This window comes from Panthera leo, chromosome C1 (assembly GCF_018350215.1).
Source record: "Panthera leo isolate Ple1 chromosome C1, P.leo_Ple1_pat1.1, whole genome shotgun sequence".
Classification (NCBI taxonomy): Eukaryota; Metazoa; Chordata; class Mammalia; order Carnivora; family Felidae; genus Panthera; species Panthera leo.
The window spans coordinates 7,527,907-7,545,961 of record NC_056686.1 but is presented as its reverse complement, the minus strand read 5'-3'; the positions used below and the strand labels follow the sequence as shown (position 1 = coordinate 7,545,961).

The following is an 18,055-nucleotide window of genomic DNA, read 5'->3' as shown; positions in this document are numbered from 1 at the left end:
AGAGCTCCAGAGAATTAAAGAACTGGTCTAAGATTAAACCTTTGTGGGTGCCTGGGTGGCTCAGTCAGTTAAGCATCCGACTCTAGGTTTGGGCTCAGGTCGTGATCTCACGGTTCACGGGGTTGGGCCCCGCATCAGGCAGCAGATTCCACCCCCCCCCTCCCTGCCCCTCCCCACTCGCTCTCTCAAAAATAATAAATATTTTTTTAAAAGATTAATCTTTTGCGATGAATATTCATCACAAATAAGCTGAGAACTGACTGTCCTTGTGTACTCTTGGTTCACCATGAAATGCTTTTAAACAAATGCCTACCACTTCCTCAAGACAAACAGAGTAATTATGGTAAGGCCTTGTTAGGGTTCACTTGTATACGCAATATACGTTAACGGCCCCAGAACCACCTTGAAATAATCTCAAAGCCAGATCTGTGCCGCTGGGGCAAGGCTTCCTTTCCTAGTGCACTAGACCCCAGTGTTCTGTGGAGTTAATGACATCCAAGCTGATGGAGGTGAGCTCTGCTCCGTGGGAGTTCAACTCCTGAGAGTGGATCTTAAAGGTGAGGCACAGCAGCTCGGGAGAAAGTCGATTTAATTTGTTTAACATCATAAAAAGGGACATTTCCACATGGACAGCAAGGACATGAATATCATGGGTGTATGGCAGAATTATAAACGCATTTTTGGCGAAATTCAATAAAGCTGATTCCACTGCATAAGGTCAGCAATTTACTATAAAAAATGATATGATTGCAATTTTTAATATAACCCATGTATTTGCTGCAAGATGCTCTAGAAGATTGTGTAATGTAACCATTCGACCTCTCCACTGGAGCAGAGATCACCCTATTTACCCTTTGTTGTCCTGACAAAAGCCTCCACACAGAACAACAAAGCCAACAGCATTTACTAACACAGCCATCCTCTCAAGCCCGAACCTTCCCCTCCTCCGGCACAAGAACCAGCTCTCTGGGCAAGAGCCCTCGTGGAACACAGCAAGTACATCTCCACGACTACGTAAAACTAACATTACGTTCGCCTTGTATTCCTGGTCAGAGCGCTGCATGTGAAAAGACGTGCATGAAAGAAATAACCTCTGTGGTCACTCTGGATTTCATTTCTGAGAACAGGACTCTTCGAGAAGAGCGCCCTTGTCTGCAGGAGTGGACGGGTGCACTGACAACACTGAAATTCAACCACTCACTGATGACACAGACCGGTTCCTCAGATTCCTCAGCCCCCTTAGGGGGCTGCCCTAAGTCTCCGTGCTCAAGCGCACTTTTTTTGAGGAACCAATTCGAGCTACCACGAGGACTGAGTGAGTACACATATGTGAGAGTGCTTTTAAATGTAAAGCAAACTACAGAGGCCAGTGGCGATCATACAGTCTGTATCCAATCACTTCAGGCTCACTTATGAATGACGCAACTGTGTCACCAGCAGTTTCTACTGCCTCACCACCAAGTTCTCCAATGGCATGGGCCATCCGTGTCCCCACTGCGCGCACTCAGCAGGCCACAGACCAGGAATGCCTGGTGAACAGGGATGAACCTGGTCACTGACGATATGAAAAGTTTACAGACTGAAACTCTGTACGAAACTCCAACAGTACTTCCATTCTCAGTGGCCTCTCTTGGCGGAAGTTGGTGAGCTGTCACTCTCCTTTCCACCCCACTATGGGTTCTTGGGTCACATCAGGCTCCTTGCCTGCGCTGGAGTCTCGGAGCTGGCCGTGGCTCGGCCGACACTCTCATTCTTTGTGCTATGCTTTCAGCGGCCCTCCCGATGCAAACCTCCCACCCTCCCAACATCATCTTCTCACAGCACCTGGCTTAATTGCAACAATTCTGGGCATTTCACATTTCCGGATGACCCGGAATGCTGCATTTTATTAACCCTGATATTCTCAGTTTTAGGGCCAGCGCCGTGCCTTCTAAAAAATACGCTCAACGCTTGTTGGCTGGATGAATGAATGAATGAATGAATGAACGATAAAAACGGTACAAATCTTTCAAAATCAGGTATTCAGGCCTTGCAAACAACGGCACTATTTTCTGTTCTATTTTAGTACTTAGTCTGCTCTTTCCGGGACCGCTTCATGGAGAGGCTTTGACTGAAAAAAATGTAAGTAAATATCAGAAATGGACTCAAAAGAGGTCATCATGAATCTCCATATTTATTCTCTTTCAATTACATTCTGTACAAATTAGCTCCGTTTGTAAGTTAAACCGATTTTTCTAACAGCCTCTTCTTCAAACTCAACCTGTGTTCTTTCGGCCAAGACCCCAAATTTTGCAATTAGAATAATTTAATTGACAATTCTGTTTGTGACTCGCAAAGCAGGAGAGGGTATGGCTTTGTTCTTTAGCTTGAGAGGTTTACCCCCGTCAGTGGTAAAATATTTTTCTTGTTGGCTGAGAGTATAGCTCCAGCTTGAAGCTAAAAACGGAGTGGACGGGAGTCCTGTTCCTCTGCACTTTTAGGTTTCATTGAAAAGATGACATTTGTGTGGTTGTGATATTTAATTTATCACAGAGGGTCATGATTTCTTCCCCTGAAATGCCATGATAAGGTAAACTTCAACTTTATGAATGAAAGCCTTTGCAATCATTTAACAAACTGGAAATCTACACAAAATTTAAAGACCACCCTATTACTACAACCTACTCGACAATCTAATTACAGAAAGATTGCTCAAAAGGGCTTTAAAACTAAAAAGAATAATTAACAGTAAGAGACTGGAGCATTCACAAGTCTTCTTATGACACGGGTGACATCTGAGAAGACTGGCTCCTACCAGAATGGTTTAGAAACCAAACGCAGGCCCGGGGAAAACTGGAAGGGAAAAAGGAGTCAAGATGTTTGATTTCAATAGGAGGCCTGTGTGGCCCACCATGCCACTGCCTCAGGACCACTAGGAGCGACCTCCACTTACTGTCACAAATGGAAAGAAGATAAAGCTGTCCACTGACCAACCCAGCAAGCCTACAATGGAAAGTAAATGTAAAATAAAAGCACATTAACTCATGCTTCACAAATGCAGATACTCTATCTAACACACACACACACACAGAGGACAGGCTCAAAGACAGGCTCAAAAATGTCAATTTAACAATGGATTGGTAAATGAACGAATACTATCCAAAGTTACTTTAGAATCTTTCTCATTAGAGCCCCATCAACATAACATATTGTGAAGCGGAGATTGCCTAATGGCGTACTTTAAGTTTCACAAGTCCCTACTTCCAACATTTTCCAGACAAATCCACATATCACATAGTCCCTTTGGTGAAAACTCTCTTGCCCACCCTTAGGAGATAAATCTCATTACAACTCCCATCCCGAAGTGAGCCAGAAAGGAGTGACAAGTACTCTTACAACCCTCTCAGAAAGCCAGTGGCGATACAGAACACGTCAATATTTACCTCTTGGACAAACTACAGATACATCACCACTGCTTTTGTTAGCAATTACAGGCCCAGCTCTTCTCAAAAACAACAAAAACAGTTGACTAAAACAGTATCCTTCCCTCGCATATACATACAATTGGCTCTTTGTTGAATGAAACACTTTAGGTTTACAGAGGAGCCACTGCCACCTGCTTCTAGACTGAAAACACAACCTCTCTTCGGACTGTTTTTGTTAGTGTGCTGCGGGGCCAAATGAATGCTTCCCTCGTTTTGCGGGCTGTTTACCTAAAAGGTTTGGAAAATGCCGAGTTAAGCCTTCGGTAAGAAAGGGGCTTATGATAAAGAGGTGCTTACACCCCCTGTTTGGGGGGCAAGTGTGTTTTATGTGTGAATCTTTGTTCTTCTACGGGCTCCTCCGAAGGCACTGGGCGTTCATTCTCACCTCTTCCTGGCGTGCCTTCCTGTATCAGAGAAGCAAGACGCTAAAAGCTACCCTTCCCAGACTCCTTGGCAGCTAGAGTTCTGGACTGGGAGTCAGCTGTGCTGACAGGCGGCGTGAAAAGCTGAGAGGAGGTAAAAGACCCATAGTCCTTAGCCGCTGCTTTTGATTTGCAAACGTGAGCTAACCAACGCGCAAGATACTGGAAATCCGGAGCTTCCCTGTCCCAGTGCCCAATCTCTAGCCCTCGCTTCACGGGGGTCAAGGGGCAGTTTTACAGAGGTAGAAGCCAAGTTCACATCCCAACGTCCTGTCACCGTTCTTAAGGACGCAGAACACACGGCAGCGGTGGGCACAGCAACTTCCTGATCCCTGAGTCATGGCTTCGAGGGTGTGCTCTTGAACTCAAACGTTCCGTTCTGGTGGCAGCCTCCTGATCCCCCACTGTCCTCACTGGAACAGAGGGCGGAGCAGCTCCCCTGGCAAGCCAGTCATTCCTGGAGGCCTGGCCTTGGGTCCACTCCTCCGGCCCTTTCTATCGCGAGCCAGTTCCTAACTGCCTGAATTAAATCCCTCTCTGCTCAAAATTCCTGGAGGCTCCTGTTCCGTGAATTTTTATGATCCCAACAAGTCTGTCTTTTTAACGTAACATTACAGCAAACTGACCACAGCCCCTTAAGAATGTACCTTCTAAGAGGATATACTCTGCTATATCTTTGTCATCGTCCATGAAGCTCTTATTTCAGTGTCAGGCACTCTGCTGAGCACTTTTCACGTCATTTTCATTTAATTCTTACCCGAGTCTTTTGTAGGAAATGCTACCATCAACCCCGTTTTACAGATAAAGAAACCACGGCACAGTGAGGTTAAGTATTTTATCCGGGGCCACACAGCTAGGAAGTAGTGAAGCTAGCATCTCGACCCAGGCCGTCCATGCACTATCACCTCCCACGCTGAAGTATTCCAAACATGACCTATTATCTAGCCTCTCTTAAGAATGCTTCCAAAGCGGTCGCCTGTGTGGCTCGTCTGTTAAGCATCTGACTTCAGCTCAGGTCATGATCTCACAGTTTGTGAGTTCGAGCTCCACGTCGGGCTCTGGGCTGACAGCTCAGAGCCTGGAGCCTGCTTCGGATTCTGTGTCTCCCTCCCTCTCTCTTCCCCTCCCCCGCTCGCACTCTGTCTCTCTCTCTCTGAAAAATAAATAAATGTTTAAATTTTTTTTTTTAAAAAAAGGAATGTTTCCAAAGCCATGTGGTTTTACTACTGGAAAGAAAGTACAAATACGGCACCTTCATCTTCCTATCTTCCGTGCTCCAAACCCAGCACACTCAGACACGACTGGGGAGAACACAAAATGGCACAACCACTGTCAATGACACTTCGGAAACGTGTTAAGCAGTTAAACATATACCCACCACACTATCCAAACATTTCACCTACCAGTACCGCCCAAGAGAAAGAGAGTCATATGTCCCTACAAAGACTGATACACAAATATTCATAGCAGCTTTATTTTTTTTTATTTATTTGTTTTGAGAGAGAGCGTGAGCATACATGAGTTGGGGGAGGAGCAGAGAGAGAGGAGAGAAAGAATCCCAAGCAGGCTCTGGGCTGTCAGCACGGAGCCCAACGCGAGGCTCAATCTCACAAACTGTTTGATCATGACCTGAGCCAAAATCAAGAGGCAGCTTAATCAACTGAGCCACCCAGGGCGCCCCCACAGCAGGTTTATTTTTAATAGCAAAAAACAAGAAACTCAAATATTCATCAACAAGTGAACAGATGAACAAGTTGTATTCTATCCAAACAATGGAATTACTATTCAGCAACAAAAAGGAATGAACCACTAATACACGTAACAGTGTAGACAAACCTCAAAATCTCAAATGCTCTGTGAAAAAAGCCAGACCAAAAGAAGTACACACATCGTATAATCCCATTCATATGAAATCCTAGAAAAGGCAAACTAATCTTTACAAGAGAAAACAGATCGGTGCTTGTGTGGGAACTGGGGGGCTGGAGGTAGGAGGCTGAAGGTAGGAGGAAACATTTGGGGGTGATCAGTATGTTCACTGTCGTGACTGCAGCAGTGGCTTCACGGGTACATATGTGTGTCAAAATTTTAAAAATTGCACAATTTCGATATGTATGGTTTACTGTATGTCAGTGATAACTCTACAAAGCGGCTTAACACTCTAACGCCACCCTGTGAGTCACCTGCAGTCCTGCCTCCCTCACCCCACACAGCCAATCCACTCCTGAGCATGGCTTACTCTTTTCCCTACAATTCGGTGGCTCGGTCCTTCCTTTCCAGAAAGGATGTGGTAGAGTTCAAAGACCTCTAGTCAGAAGACTGGGTCCTACTTCGACTTCTGCCAGATTCTTGCACTGCTTCATCTAAGCCTCAGTTCCCTCATCTGTAAAATGGAGGATTCATTAAATCACGTATTCATTCATTCATTCATTCATTCGTTCATTCAACAAATATTAACTCGCCTACTACAAAGATTATACTGGAGAAGAACCTAATGTGAGCTTTGTAAACCATAAAATTGTCTATATAAATACGCCGGCATTTTCATTTCCACCTCGACGGCCACCTTCCTAGTCCAGATCCTCCACATTTGACAACAGACCTGGCAGTGCCTCCTCTATGGCTGGTTTTATTATTGCCAGGCCTCTCGGGTTCAGACGCAGGGCCCAGAGTAAACTTTCTTGGTAGAGCTCTGACAGAGTTTCAACGGGTTCAAGTAATGCTATCCGCCATTATTTGTAAAACTGAGTCCCGACGCTGGCTCCTTCCTCACTGCCCATCTCACCAACCCCGGTTCTCTTTCCTGCAGAGCCTACGGGCCAATCCAGCTAACAGCACACAAGCCTCAGCGTGAGCCTCCCTAACAACGCCCTTCCCACGCTTTGACCATCTATGCCTACTGCCTCCCTCAACGTCTAGGCTAAGACGGAGCTCTGCTGACCTAAGGAACTTTGGAAGAGAGCATTTTCAGTGGATACTATAAGGCTAAAGGCAAAAAGAAGTGCATCCAAACCCTGTACTCTAGCTGGTGATGGCATACAGCAACTCCAAAACTACCTTACATGTATGCCGGAGATGACCACACACCGTAGACTCAAGAAAAGCCGAGCTCCATGGGGCGCCTTGGTGGCTCAGTTGGTTAAGCATCTGACTCTCGGTCTCGGCTCGGGTCACGGTCTCGTGGTTTCGGGGGCTCGAGCCCCGTACCAGGCTCCGAGCCTGTTTGGGATTCTCTCTCTCCCTCTCTGCGCCTTCCTCACTCGTGCTGTCCCTGTGTCTCTCAAAATAAATAAATAAACTTAAAAAAATAAAAGCCGAGCTCCTTCTGCAAGCTTTCCCTGGCGAGCGCCTTCCATTTCTGGCCAGCGTTCGTTCATTCAGCCCCTCCTTCATCAGCCTCTGACTGGCACTGGCGCTGGCTCTGCTGGGTGTGGAGGAAGCTGGGAAGAGTGAGACACAGCCTCTGCCCTTGAGGGACTCACAGTCCAGTGAGCTTTATACCGCAGTCTCGCTGGCTCGGACAGTGTCGACTTCTGAGACACGGCCACCTCTCGTGGATACGCGCAGACACAGCTGATGCGCACTCTGCCCCCATCCCCACCTCCTTCCAGCGAGCCCCTCGCACCGGAAAAGACAGGTGCCCCACCATTCTTTCACGAAGCGCCTGGTGTAATTATACTCTACACATGACAGGTACCGAATAAAGGCCGACCACCTAACCAGTAGCCGAGGACCCATAAAACATCCAGTAACAACAAAAGAAAACTAAGCCGTATATTTCATTTGGAAAGATTGTAACCACGTTTCTGAAGCTTGCCATTTATTTGAATGTTTCTTGTGTGTCAAAAATTAAATTTAGGAGCCCACATCCTCTCCGAAAACGGGCTGAAAAAGGATTCTTTTAGAAAGAAAGCGTTTTTTTCCTGTAACCAATGACCAGGATGTCCCCTCAGAATCCAAATCTGTGCTAAGTGTTAATGATAATGTGTTACGCGGCCTTTTTTCTTTTATTAATTTCTTTCCACCTGCAGTCATGTTTACATTAGAAAACAGTTTTCTATTCTTTCTGGGGGGAACACAGTCTCATGAAATTTTAAGCAAGAAAATACACCCTAGCCTACTCACATATGCAAAGCAGTTTTACTTCAGCAGCGTGCCAAACACAGGTCCAACAATGTCTACACAAGGATATCCACTGGGGCACTGTTTGAAACGGCGGAAGACAGGAACCAACCTAAATGCCCACTAAATTGGGACTGGTCAAAACAAATTCTGGATCACGGTCATCCTGGAGTACCATGCAGCCACTGAGAGCAAGGAACCCAATCTATAGGTGCCGATGTGGAATGAATGCCCAAATGTAACGTCAAGTGTAAAGGTGAAGTGTAAAATACGCTACCACTGCATTAAAAAAGTGTTTGTGGTTCTCTGGGAGGAGTAATAAATATTAACATGCTTTTATATGGGTAGATTAGCTTTGGAATGATACAGAAGAAACTGAATAAAGAGCAGCATCCTCTGGAAAAGAGAATTAAGAGGGACGGGAACAAGAGAAAGGAGGAAGACGAATTTTTCACCGTATATCCTTCCTTACGGTTTGCATTTTTGAAGCCACATACGTATCTTATCTTTCCACAAAGTAAAAGAGAAAAACAAAATTCTCAAAGACTACTACCATACATGACAACGTCACTTTGCTTTTCTTTGTCGCACTGTTGAAGGCACAAAAGCTCGAGAAGAGAGGAACCATTCTTCATTTCCAGGGCAAACTTCAAAGCAAGTAGGTAAACCCGAAAGAGCTGTGTCCCCTCCACCCCGAGCTCCTCCGTGCCACCGTCCCCCCCGTGGCAGGTCCCCCCCATGGCAGGAACCTACTCGCCTCAGCCTTCTTGGGGGAACAAGTCCCATCCGTTCCCCTCTGAACGGGGAAGCCATAGTATCCCTATCTCCAGGGCATTCGGCCAGTCTAGCTGCTGTAGCTCTCATCCTGGATGCTGAAAAAGAATCTCTGGAGTTCAAGACAAGTTTGGATAGCAAGGGGAGCAGGAAAATTGATGGGGGAACACCAGTCAGTGTGATGAATAGGCCGGTCCGGAACAGCAGGTGACGGATATGCAGATGCAAGGCTGGCAGGGAAGGAAGATGGTCCGTTCACAACAGATGGATGGAGGTGCTCAATCATCCTCAGGAACGAGCCGGAGGCTGCCGCGCACAGCCCTGTCTGCTCGGCCACCGGCAGCTCCTCACTCACCTGCGGGGCACGGCCCCAGCCCCAGAGGCTCTCTGCACGGGACCCATCGCAGGGCAGGGCCTGGGGGAGCGACAGCAGGCAGTGCTTGAGGAAATGCCACTAGAATGCAGGGTGGACTCGCGAGGAACTGACCGCTGGTGAACTTTTTCCTCCGGCTTCCAAAAAACACACCCATTTTGTCTCTCCTGATAGCTCTCACTCCGGGGGCGGGGAGGCTTGCCCTGCCAGGGTGACCCGCTTGCCCAGGCCTAGGGGACACAGGAATTCCAGTGTTGAAACCAGGACAGTCTTGGGCAGACTGGAGCCTGCGGTCACCCTTCTTACCAGCCACTGTCCTGTCCTTTTCTTTCCCTCTTCGTCACCAGTGAGAGAGAACCTAGATCACGTACTCAGTTCAAGCTCATGACCGAGCAGAACTCCTCAGGTAGGTTATTTTGTTTCTTCCAGTCATCTGAGACGAACAGAGAGGTAAGGCAATACGAAAAATCACCCAACCCTGGTCTTTGCCCAGAAGGGGAGAATCTTTTTAAAATGTCCACATCGGGGGCGCCTGGCCAGCTCAGTTGGTAGAACGTGTGACCCTTAATCTCAGGGTTGTGGGTTCGAGCCCCACACTGGGGGTAGAGATGACTTTAAGAAATTAAATAAAATAAAACATTCTTTAAAAAAATAAACAAGATGAAGCATCCAGGGTAGAGAAGGCACAATTACTCCAGTGAATACAGGAATGAATCTAAATCTCGATGCCACGATGCCACGATCCACGTGTCATTAACAAAGACTCAGGAGGGCCAGACAGCCCCTCACAGAGCCAACGCCTTTCCTGCCAGCTCAGCCACAGGAGTCTCTGAGGGTGAAGGAACGGGCCACCACCGTCAAGCATGGGGTGGGAGCTGGCGAGATCTTCGTCTCCCTTCCCCGCCCCCCTCTAAGGTCTCTGATGGACCCAAGCTCTAGGAAGAGCAGCGTTATAAAAATACTTCTGGCCTCACTAAGACACGTTAAAGAATTAATTATAAAGTAAAGCTGAAGGAGAAAATTAATTTTAGAAACACATGAGGTTACAATTTTTTTTTTTTCCTGGAGATGGGGGAGGAAACATAGTTATTTTCGTTTTCATCCTGGGGGCACAAGCTGGGAGCTGTCCAGTCGATAACCTGGCCATCAGAACAAGGTTTGTAATTAAAAGGTCAGTGACCTGGAAAGCCAGGGCCCCACTCCCAGAGCTTCTCAGTAATGACGGAGCTATTAAATTAAGACTGTTATGAAATCAATGCTAAAAAAGCTTTCATGGTAACGAGATTCCATTCAAGGACATGCAAACTACCTCATGAAATGGACGTAAATGATAAAAAAGAAAAGTAATAAAAGAGAGTTAAATTGAAGTCTGTGTAAGAATTTACTCCCCCTTAAAATACTCCAGCGAGAGCAGCCCTTCACCTCTACCCCGCCACCAAGGTTGAGACCATCAGGTTTCTTCCTCAAGTTCATTTCCAGCAAGGAGGCAGCTCTGCTACCAGGGGTTCCGCTTCCAGGAACAGAAGAGAGATAAGATCTTGTTTCACCTTTGAGAATGAGAAAGGATGGTGGTGTCTCTTGTCTGCTCAGTTCTCCTCACCCCTGGACTATTTACTAGATGAACGAGAGCACAACCCTTTCCTGACACACTTGAGAAAGGCACCATGAGCACAAGTCTCAGCCAACACAGCCCAGGCCCCGTCAGGCGGGATTATACAGAAACGTGTATGACGTTTGTCGTTTTTCCAGAAGCCTGCTTTGCAACATGGATATGAGAGTAAGCTAACAGACAACGCTGTCTTCCCCCCATGTCACCTGCCCCGCACCCCCGACGGACAGGCATCACTTATACCCACCTTCCACTCAGCCTGCCAACGTGTTTGGAAGCAGCCTGCCTCCTACATTTTGTGGTTGGATAGGGTGTCAAATCAACATAAGCCTATTGACAACGCTGTCCAAGCCTCTAACTTTCTGGACCGATTCTATTGCTGTTATTAAGCTACTCTAACCTCCTGGACCGCAGCCCACTTAAAGCCCAGACATGACGCCTGCCCGGTGAGAACGGCTTCTGTAGGCGGTTCCAGTGCTAGGAGGGCTTAAACCCCCACACACAGCCCAGTGATCCCCATGTTCGGCTGACTACGCGGTCGATGTGCCATCTGCAGAATCAAGTGGTTGGAAGGAAAACAAAAACATTTATTCTAATACTCTGAAGGTGAACAGCTGCTTTTCTCTTTCATCCAAAAAATTCCCGATAAAAGAAAGAAATATTGTAAATTACACAAAATGGCAGTACAAACTTCAAAGAAAATGATAAATGATTCCAATAACTTCATGTTTCTCATTAATGACTCCACATTCAGACTTTAAAGCATCCAGAAGAGACCTCACGATACAAAAACAAAAAAGCCACAAACACAGAAGACGTTCGCAAACCAACTCTCTTGCATGCCTATCCCATTCCCTCCCCACCTAGCCCGCCCTTGCCCCTCCCTGGCCCCCCAAATCAGAGAGCACAACATTTAACCTGTCAGTATCAGAGGCAGGCTTCAGCCCTGCTTCGGGCTGTGGTTTCCCATTAAAACAAACTCAGCTGATGTGCCTAAAGTAACCCTCATTTTCCACTGAACTGACATGCACTATAGGGACCTCAATTTCTATATTAAATATTAAATAATATTAAAAGAAAAACAAAATTGGATTTGCCTTTTCAGGAAAGAGATGTTTATTAAAAAAAAGAAAGTCAAGATTATAATTCAAGGCAGAGCTCCACTGCAATTCCCCGAAGTGACATTTGCTAGGAAAAGCCAAGACTACAGTAGCTGCGAGCTCGCCCAAAGCCAGCGCTCCAAACCCCACCCCCACCCACCCCCACCCCCAGCGACGACCACGACTACGAGGACGAGGACGAGGACGAGGACGAGGACGAGGACGAGGACGAGTCCTACAGGGGGTAGCTGCGGGGAGGATGCCAGAACCTCGATCCCTCCCCTCAGGACACCCTCCCCACCCCCACAGACCACCCAGCCAACTCTCTTTTCTTCCCAAGTACAGTTAGGGACAGGGGAGCCGCTCGCTCCATTGCAAAAGGCCCTCCTCCCTCTCCCCAGCAGAGACGGCGCCAAGCTCTGCTGACCGTGTACACCTGACCCAAGGAACAGCCGGAAATTTAAAAAGTGAAGTGTAAACCCACGAAGGGGCTCTTCTTCCCCAGGCGCCAATCAAACCTTGGAATCCTCTGCCCAGAAAAGGTCCTGCCAGAACTTACCCTATTGGGATTCAACTCGGAAACAGATAATTCCTGACCGAAGCAGCATTTTAGGGGATGATGGAGACGGGTGATTGCGTCCAGTGATTCTGGACTGAGGCTCAGGGTAAACTCCCGTGGCTCTCTTTGGAGGAATAAGGGTAGGAGGCCCCTCTCCCGGTTCCTGCTACCCTAATGTTCTAAAATCTCTCACCGACCCAGGGGTCGAGGAGGAACGGTGCCCGTTCCACAGTGACAAACACTCACCTCCCTCAGGCCTCCGCTCACGCCACCCTCTCAGAGAGGCGTGCTCTGGTCGCCCTGTCTAAAGGCGCAGCCCGTTCCCACCCCAGCAACGGGGCTCCTGACCCCACGCACCCGGCCTTCTTTTTCTCTGTGGCACTTGCCACCCGATACACTACGCGTCTCCTTTTTCCGTCTGTTGTCCGCCTTTGGCTGTTAGAATGTAAGCTAGCCGAGGGCAGGGATGGCATCTTGCCCCTTCTCTGCTGAGTCCCCGGGGCCCAGAACAGGGCACGGCACAGGGTAAAACACTCTTAGATGGATTAATCAACTGGGTTTGTTTCGCGTTTTTTAAAGGAGCAAAAAATAATAATTGCACAAAACACTTTCCTCTCTACAGTAATTATTAGCCAACCAACTCAAAAGAAGTATTATTTGGTCCAGAGTTTCTCCCTCTCTCTTTTTTTCTCTCCCTCTCCCAGTCAGGGATTTATTAAAATTAAACAGATTAGATGGAGCTCCTGATACTAAAACTGCTCAGCAAAGCCTGCGGTGGGGAAGTGCCGAGCAAACACCAGAGACATTTGTCTCTAAATTGCTCTAAATACCTTCTGCAAATGAAATTCTAACCCAGCTGCGTTTGAGAGAAAATGAGGAATAACTGGTCATTGTCAGTGGAAGAGAAGATCAGGCAGTTATAATATTGCACAATATACTGGGGCAAAGGATCTCTCGGCAACCATAGATTTTGTCTCAGGTTACCCCGGGTAATCAGCACAGCTTTTAGGCTCAGCTTTCCCGAGCTTCCATGCTTTGATGAGGGAGCTGAAATCCCCAAGCTTTTATGATTAATTACTCCCCATAGGTACACATATTTCAAGGAAAAACTCTTTTATGGCATGATGGCTGCGGAGTGGAGAGGCCGGCCAACGCACTCCAAATTTTAATAACCGCCTGCTGATGGGGGGCGAGCACAGTGCCGCCAGCACATGCACAGCGCCCCTCACCAACTCAGTCGAGGGGCCGCCCCCGAGGCTGCCGCTGAACAGATGCCTGTCGACGGAGAGCTTCAGGCTCCTTCTGCCCAAACCCCAAGGGCGCAGGCCCGGGACGCGATCCCGCAAGCATCTCTTTGGTGGGATACAGACCGAGGAAACACCACCAAGCCACTCCGTCTTCTATTCCAGCCACAGATGACTTAAAGCCCACAACCTACAATTTTGAGGCTAACATTCCAGCTCCTAAAGGAAAAAGAGTTTGGTTGGGGGATGGGGTCGGGGTCGGGGTCAGGGCGGGGAGACACCTCACCTCTCCCCCTGCTCATGGTATATAAGGGCATTTATACAACTTTCCAGCTTTCTAGAAAATTAAATGTTCAAAGAATGAAAAGTCAGATTTCTTTTTTGTTGTTGTTCATTTTGGGGTTTGTTTTGTATTTTACAAAAACAGAAAATTATCCTAAATTGCAACAGAGCCAGAAGAGATTCTTTCTGCTTTGGACAATATTGAATTTGTCAAGACCCATTTAATCCCCGCTTACAGAAATACCATAAAACCAGTAATTTACCACTTCAATCTGTAAATCAGACTGACCCCAGGCTCGACCTTAACCTGACCTTGTTTAGCCATCTCATTTCCCTCGCCCTTCAATTTCTTTCTCCCTGGTTCTTTACTGAGGCAGCTGACCTCCTAACCTGAGGCCAGGCACTGTGTAGCCAGGGTCGTATCATCAGAAGAACAGACCAGAAAACAGAAGTCCTCCACAGTCCTATCCAGTGGGCCTCGCCTTGTTGCCTGTGCCAGGCTGTCCTGGGCTACGTTGATGGCCTTACATGTGGTGCTCGATCATCCAGGTGGCATCACCTCTCTGCTCCACCGTGGGGAAAGAAGCCTGCATTCCCTCTGGGGGGCTCCCCTTCACCCCCACACCAGTGGGAGGGCTACAGGAGGTCCTCTCGGCAACACCGTGGATTCCACCTGCCCCGTCCCCAGCCCCTTTCTGCAGGCCATACGACATGGCCGTGGGAAGCTGTACCTTTCTTCTTGAGGAATGCTCTCCTGGTCGCAAGCGGGCTCTGACGGACTCGGGAATTCTGTAGAAACTTCACTGCTGTGGCAATCTGGTTGGGGAGATAAAACAGAGAAGAAAAGTAAACTTCCATGGTCTGAATTTCAAGATTCAAAATCCTACCAGTTTATCCCCAGGCCCACAGAAATAAACACACCGTTGTGGTCAAATTTATAACCAGTTATTTCTCACATTGAAGATCTACCTAAATAGGGGCGCCTGACTGGCTCAGTCGGTGGAAAATCCAACTCTTGATCTCAGGGTTATGAGTTCGAGCCCCATGTTGGGAGGTGGAGACTACTGAAAAATAAAATCTTTAGAAAAATAAAATAAAATAAATATAAATAAAATATACCTAAATAAAAGACTACGTTGGTTCCCACTGGCTTCCTGTATCTGATTCTCTCAACCTAACTGTTAAGACCTGCAGGAATCCTTTCTTTTTCTCCTTGTTCAAGCTGATTCTTCACACTCCTGGGCAGGACAGGTAGCCTTCTCCTGGCCACACGCATCCATGTCCCTATGCTTGTGCTCGTGCTATGCCCTTTTTCTAGAAGGCGGCCCTTTCCCACCTCTACCTGTCTAAACATTGCATGCATACACACACACACACACACACACACACACACACACACACACACACACACACCAGCACAGCCCTTTTATAGCCTGTGCTAACTCCTCGAAGCCTTCCCTAAATAAGCAAGCCATCTCTGATCTCCCCATTCTCTTAAATTCTTTAATGCTTGTAGTGTGTACCGTATAATTGAAGACATAATTATACTGTCTTCTAATGTTCAGGCTGCCTCCCCAACTACACTGCAAGCATCTGAAGAGAAGAGACCATGCTGTCTCCACAGAGCCTGGCAAAGTGCTGAGCGCAGACCGGCTGGGAAGGATTATATAAGAGACACCGCGCACAGCCATCCACGCTGGTCCCGCTTATGCAACGGAGCTCAATTCTGAAGAGACTTCAAAGGACAAAGTTTGGGGTTTCATGGCTAAAAGCTGACAGATTGACAGATTATCTCCCTACGTCTGGTGATGATATTATTCAATGAAATCTTCATATCTTCAAATAAGCCAAGGAGGGGGTGGAAGGCAGCGTGCTGAAGGCATTAACCTTCGCATCACTCAGCACACACAAAGTGTGTATTTCCACGCCGCTTGTGTGCTCTCTGTCCCGGGCACTAGTGCAACGGGTGGGAAATGCCAACCTGCCCCAGAGAGGGAAGGGGCTGTTTTAAATGACTGGCATTACTCATCTCATCAAAACCAAATGGGTAATAACATCTCACGTTACAGGTAAAGTCATCAGACCCTAGAGTTCCCTCCTAAGTTGCCGAAGGAAAAAATTTCTAAGGGACCAAACATAAGGAACTTTTCTAAGATCCTGCAGACTAAGGACAGCAGCTATGCAGCGACTGTGGCTACAAATGGAATACAACTTACAAACAGTCTCCTCATGTTTTATATGAATTTAATCTTGCGACCAGACACACTTCTCTGATAACAAAAGATGACGATAAATTAGAAAGAAAAACAGAAAGCCAGGCAACTCCCTTATATATTTTCCCTTGTAGTCCCTCTACTGGAGGCCTGCCGGAGACAGTCTCCCTAAAGGATGAACTCAAGTGTCCCAGGCCTTCGGATTCGGGCCCATCAGCGGTAAGACACAGCAGCGTTCCCAGAGCGTGGCTGTCATCCATCCAGCCCTGCAAACCTATTAAACCCCATCATGAGCTGCAGTGGTAACCAAACAGCTCCGGACTGGACGGAAATCATGCTCCAGATTCTAGAGCCCAAAACTCCATACGCGCCCCCTCGGTCCCTCGACCACATCTCCTCGGTTCGCACCAAACTTTAAGAAAAAAAAATGTGACCAACATCTACAAAATGATACAGTTTAATGAAGACACGGGAGAAGGGAGAGAGAGAAGAGGAAGACAGAAGAGGGACTGGGGAGAAGGAAGGAGTGGCCACGGGACAAGAGGAGAAAGCAGAGGAGCTGACCCACCAGGGTGGGCAGAAGAAAGGGGAAGGGGAGAAGCCGGAGGGGGGATGGGGAGGGAGGAAGGAGAGAGACAAGAGGAAGAGAGCCCCAGGTCCAGGAAGGGGTGGACAGCTACACAGTCACAGGCCCCCCCAGGGTCGATGCCCATCGGCACAGCTCTGACGGCTCGGGGGTGACCGCCCTTCACCTGGAAAAAAATACACCTGCCACACACACGACAATTACGACACTGGCGGTCTCCGCACGCGGCGGTGTGTGCACCAGGTGTCAGAGGGAACGTGGATGAGCAGGTCTTGAGCAGCAGATAGTAACAACACAGCTCCTCTCATTTACCCGCAGAAGCGCCGACCTTTCCTTCATCCTTCCAAAATTTTCCATGATGGAGAAAGAAAACAGAATCCCACCACTAAAATGCACAGGTTTCACCTTGCTTTTTTAATATAGTCCTTGGTATATGCATTTCTGGTCAGAGAGCAAAGTTCTGATGGGTTTAATGGTGCACTCAATGCAGTGCTTGGCGCATTCCATCAATTTTTTTTTAAAAATTGCATCTCTTATTTCTTTAAATACATTAATCAGCCTAGTGTAGGCAAAACGGATCCATCGGACAATGCAATAAACATGAATTATCATCTATCCAACACGCATAATGGCTTAAAAATACATAATAGCAGGTGTAGTTTAAATGATTAGTTATTACACCTGTGGTGGGTCTGATTCAATTGGGAAAAATCATCTTTAATAGGTTAAAAGGTTTAGATCACCATGCTTTCCTTAAAGTGGCTGTAGAGAGGGAATGATGGAGTGCTCTGTCATTAGTAATTCATTTAAGAAAAACGTGGGGGATATAGCAAAGAACAGCATAAACGAGCGAATCCAATTTAAACATCAGGTAAAGTAGAAAACACCTTTTAAAAAAGCAAGATAAATGAATTCGGGAGGGAGATGAAATTGACGTATTTATTTTAACGGGAATTTGACAAAGTCCCGGCACACTTCAAACTTGCAAAAATATGAACAATTTCTTTTAAAGTTTCCATTCACTAATTTCAAGCCATATAAAATCATGCTGCCAAACACCTACATAAAGTATATTTGGGACTTGTTTATGTTCCTCTTGATCTCTGTCTGAAAATGCAGGCGACAGGCAAATCACATATTTAACAGCATCGATATCACTACGCCAGATGCAAAAATATAAAGCATCCAAACTAATAGCCTCAACATAATGTGCTGAATAAGAAAGATACCCAGATAGGCAGCTCCAGGTAAGTGTGAACATATGAAAACCTCTCTCCTCCTTCCACTAATTATTTCTTCAGCTACTCTCT

General features: G+C 47.1%; 1 protein-coding gene across 1 annotated transcript in view; it reads right to left on the bottom strand.

Moving 5' to 3' along the window:
* The window catches only part of PEX14 (peroxisomal biogenesis factor 14), a 143,707-nt gene that overhangs the window by 71,914 nt on the left and 53,738 nt on the right, over nucleotides 1–18,055 (bottom strand). The window contains exon 3 of the mRNA XM_042954228.1: nucleotides 14,678–14,762. Within this exon, the coding sequence (XP_042810162.1) occupies nucleotides 14,678–14,762 (85 nt within the window). The remainder of the gene's footprint in view (nucleotides 1–14,677; nucleotides 14,763–18,055) is intronic.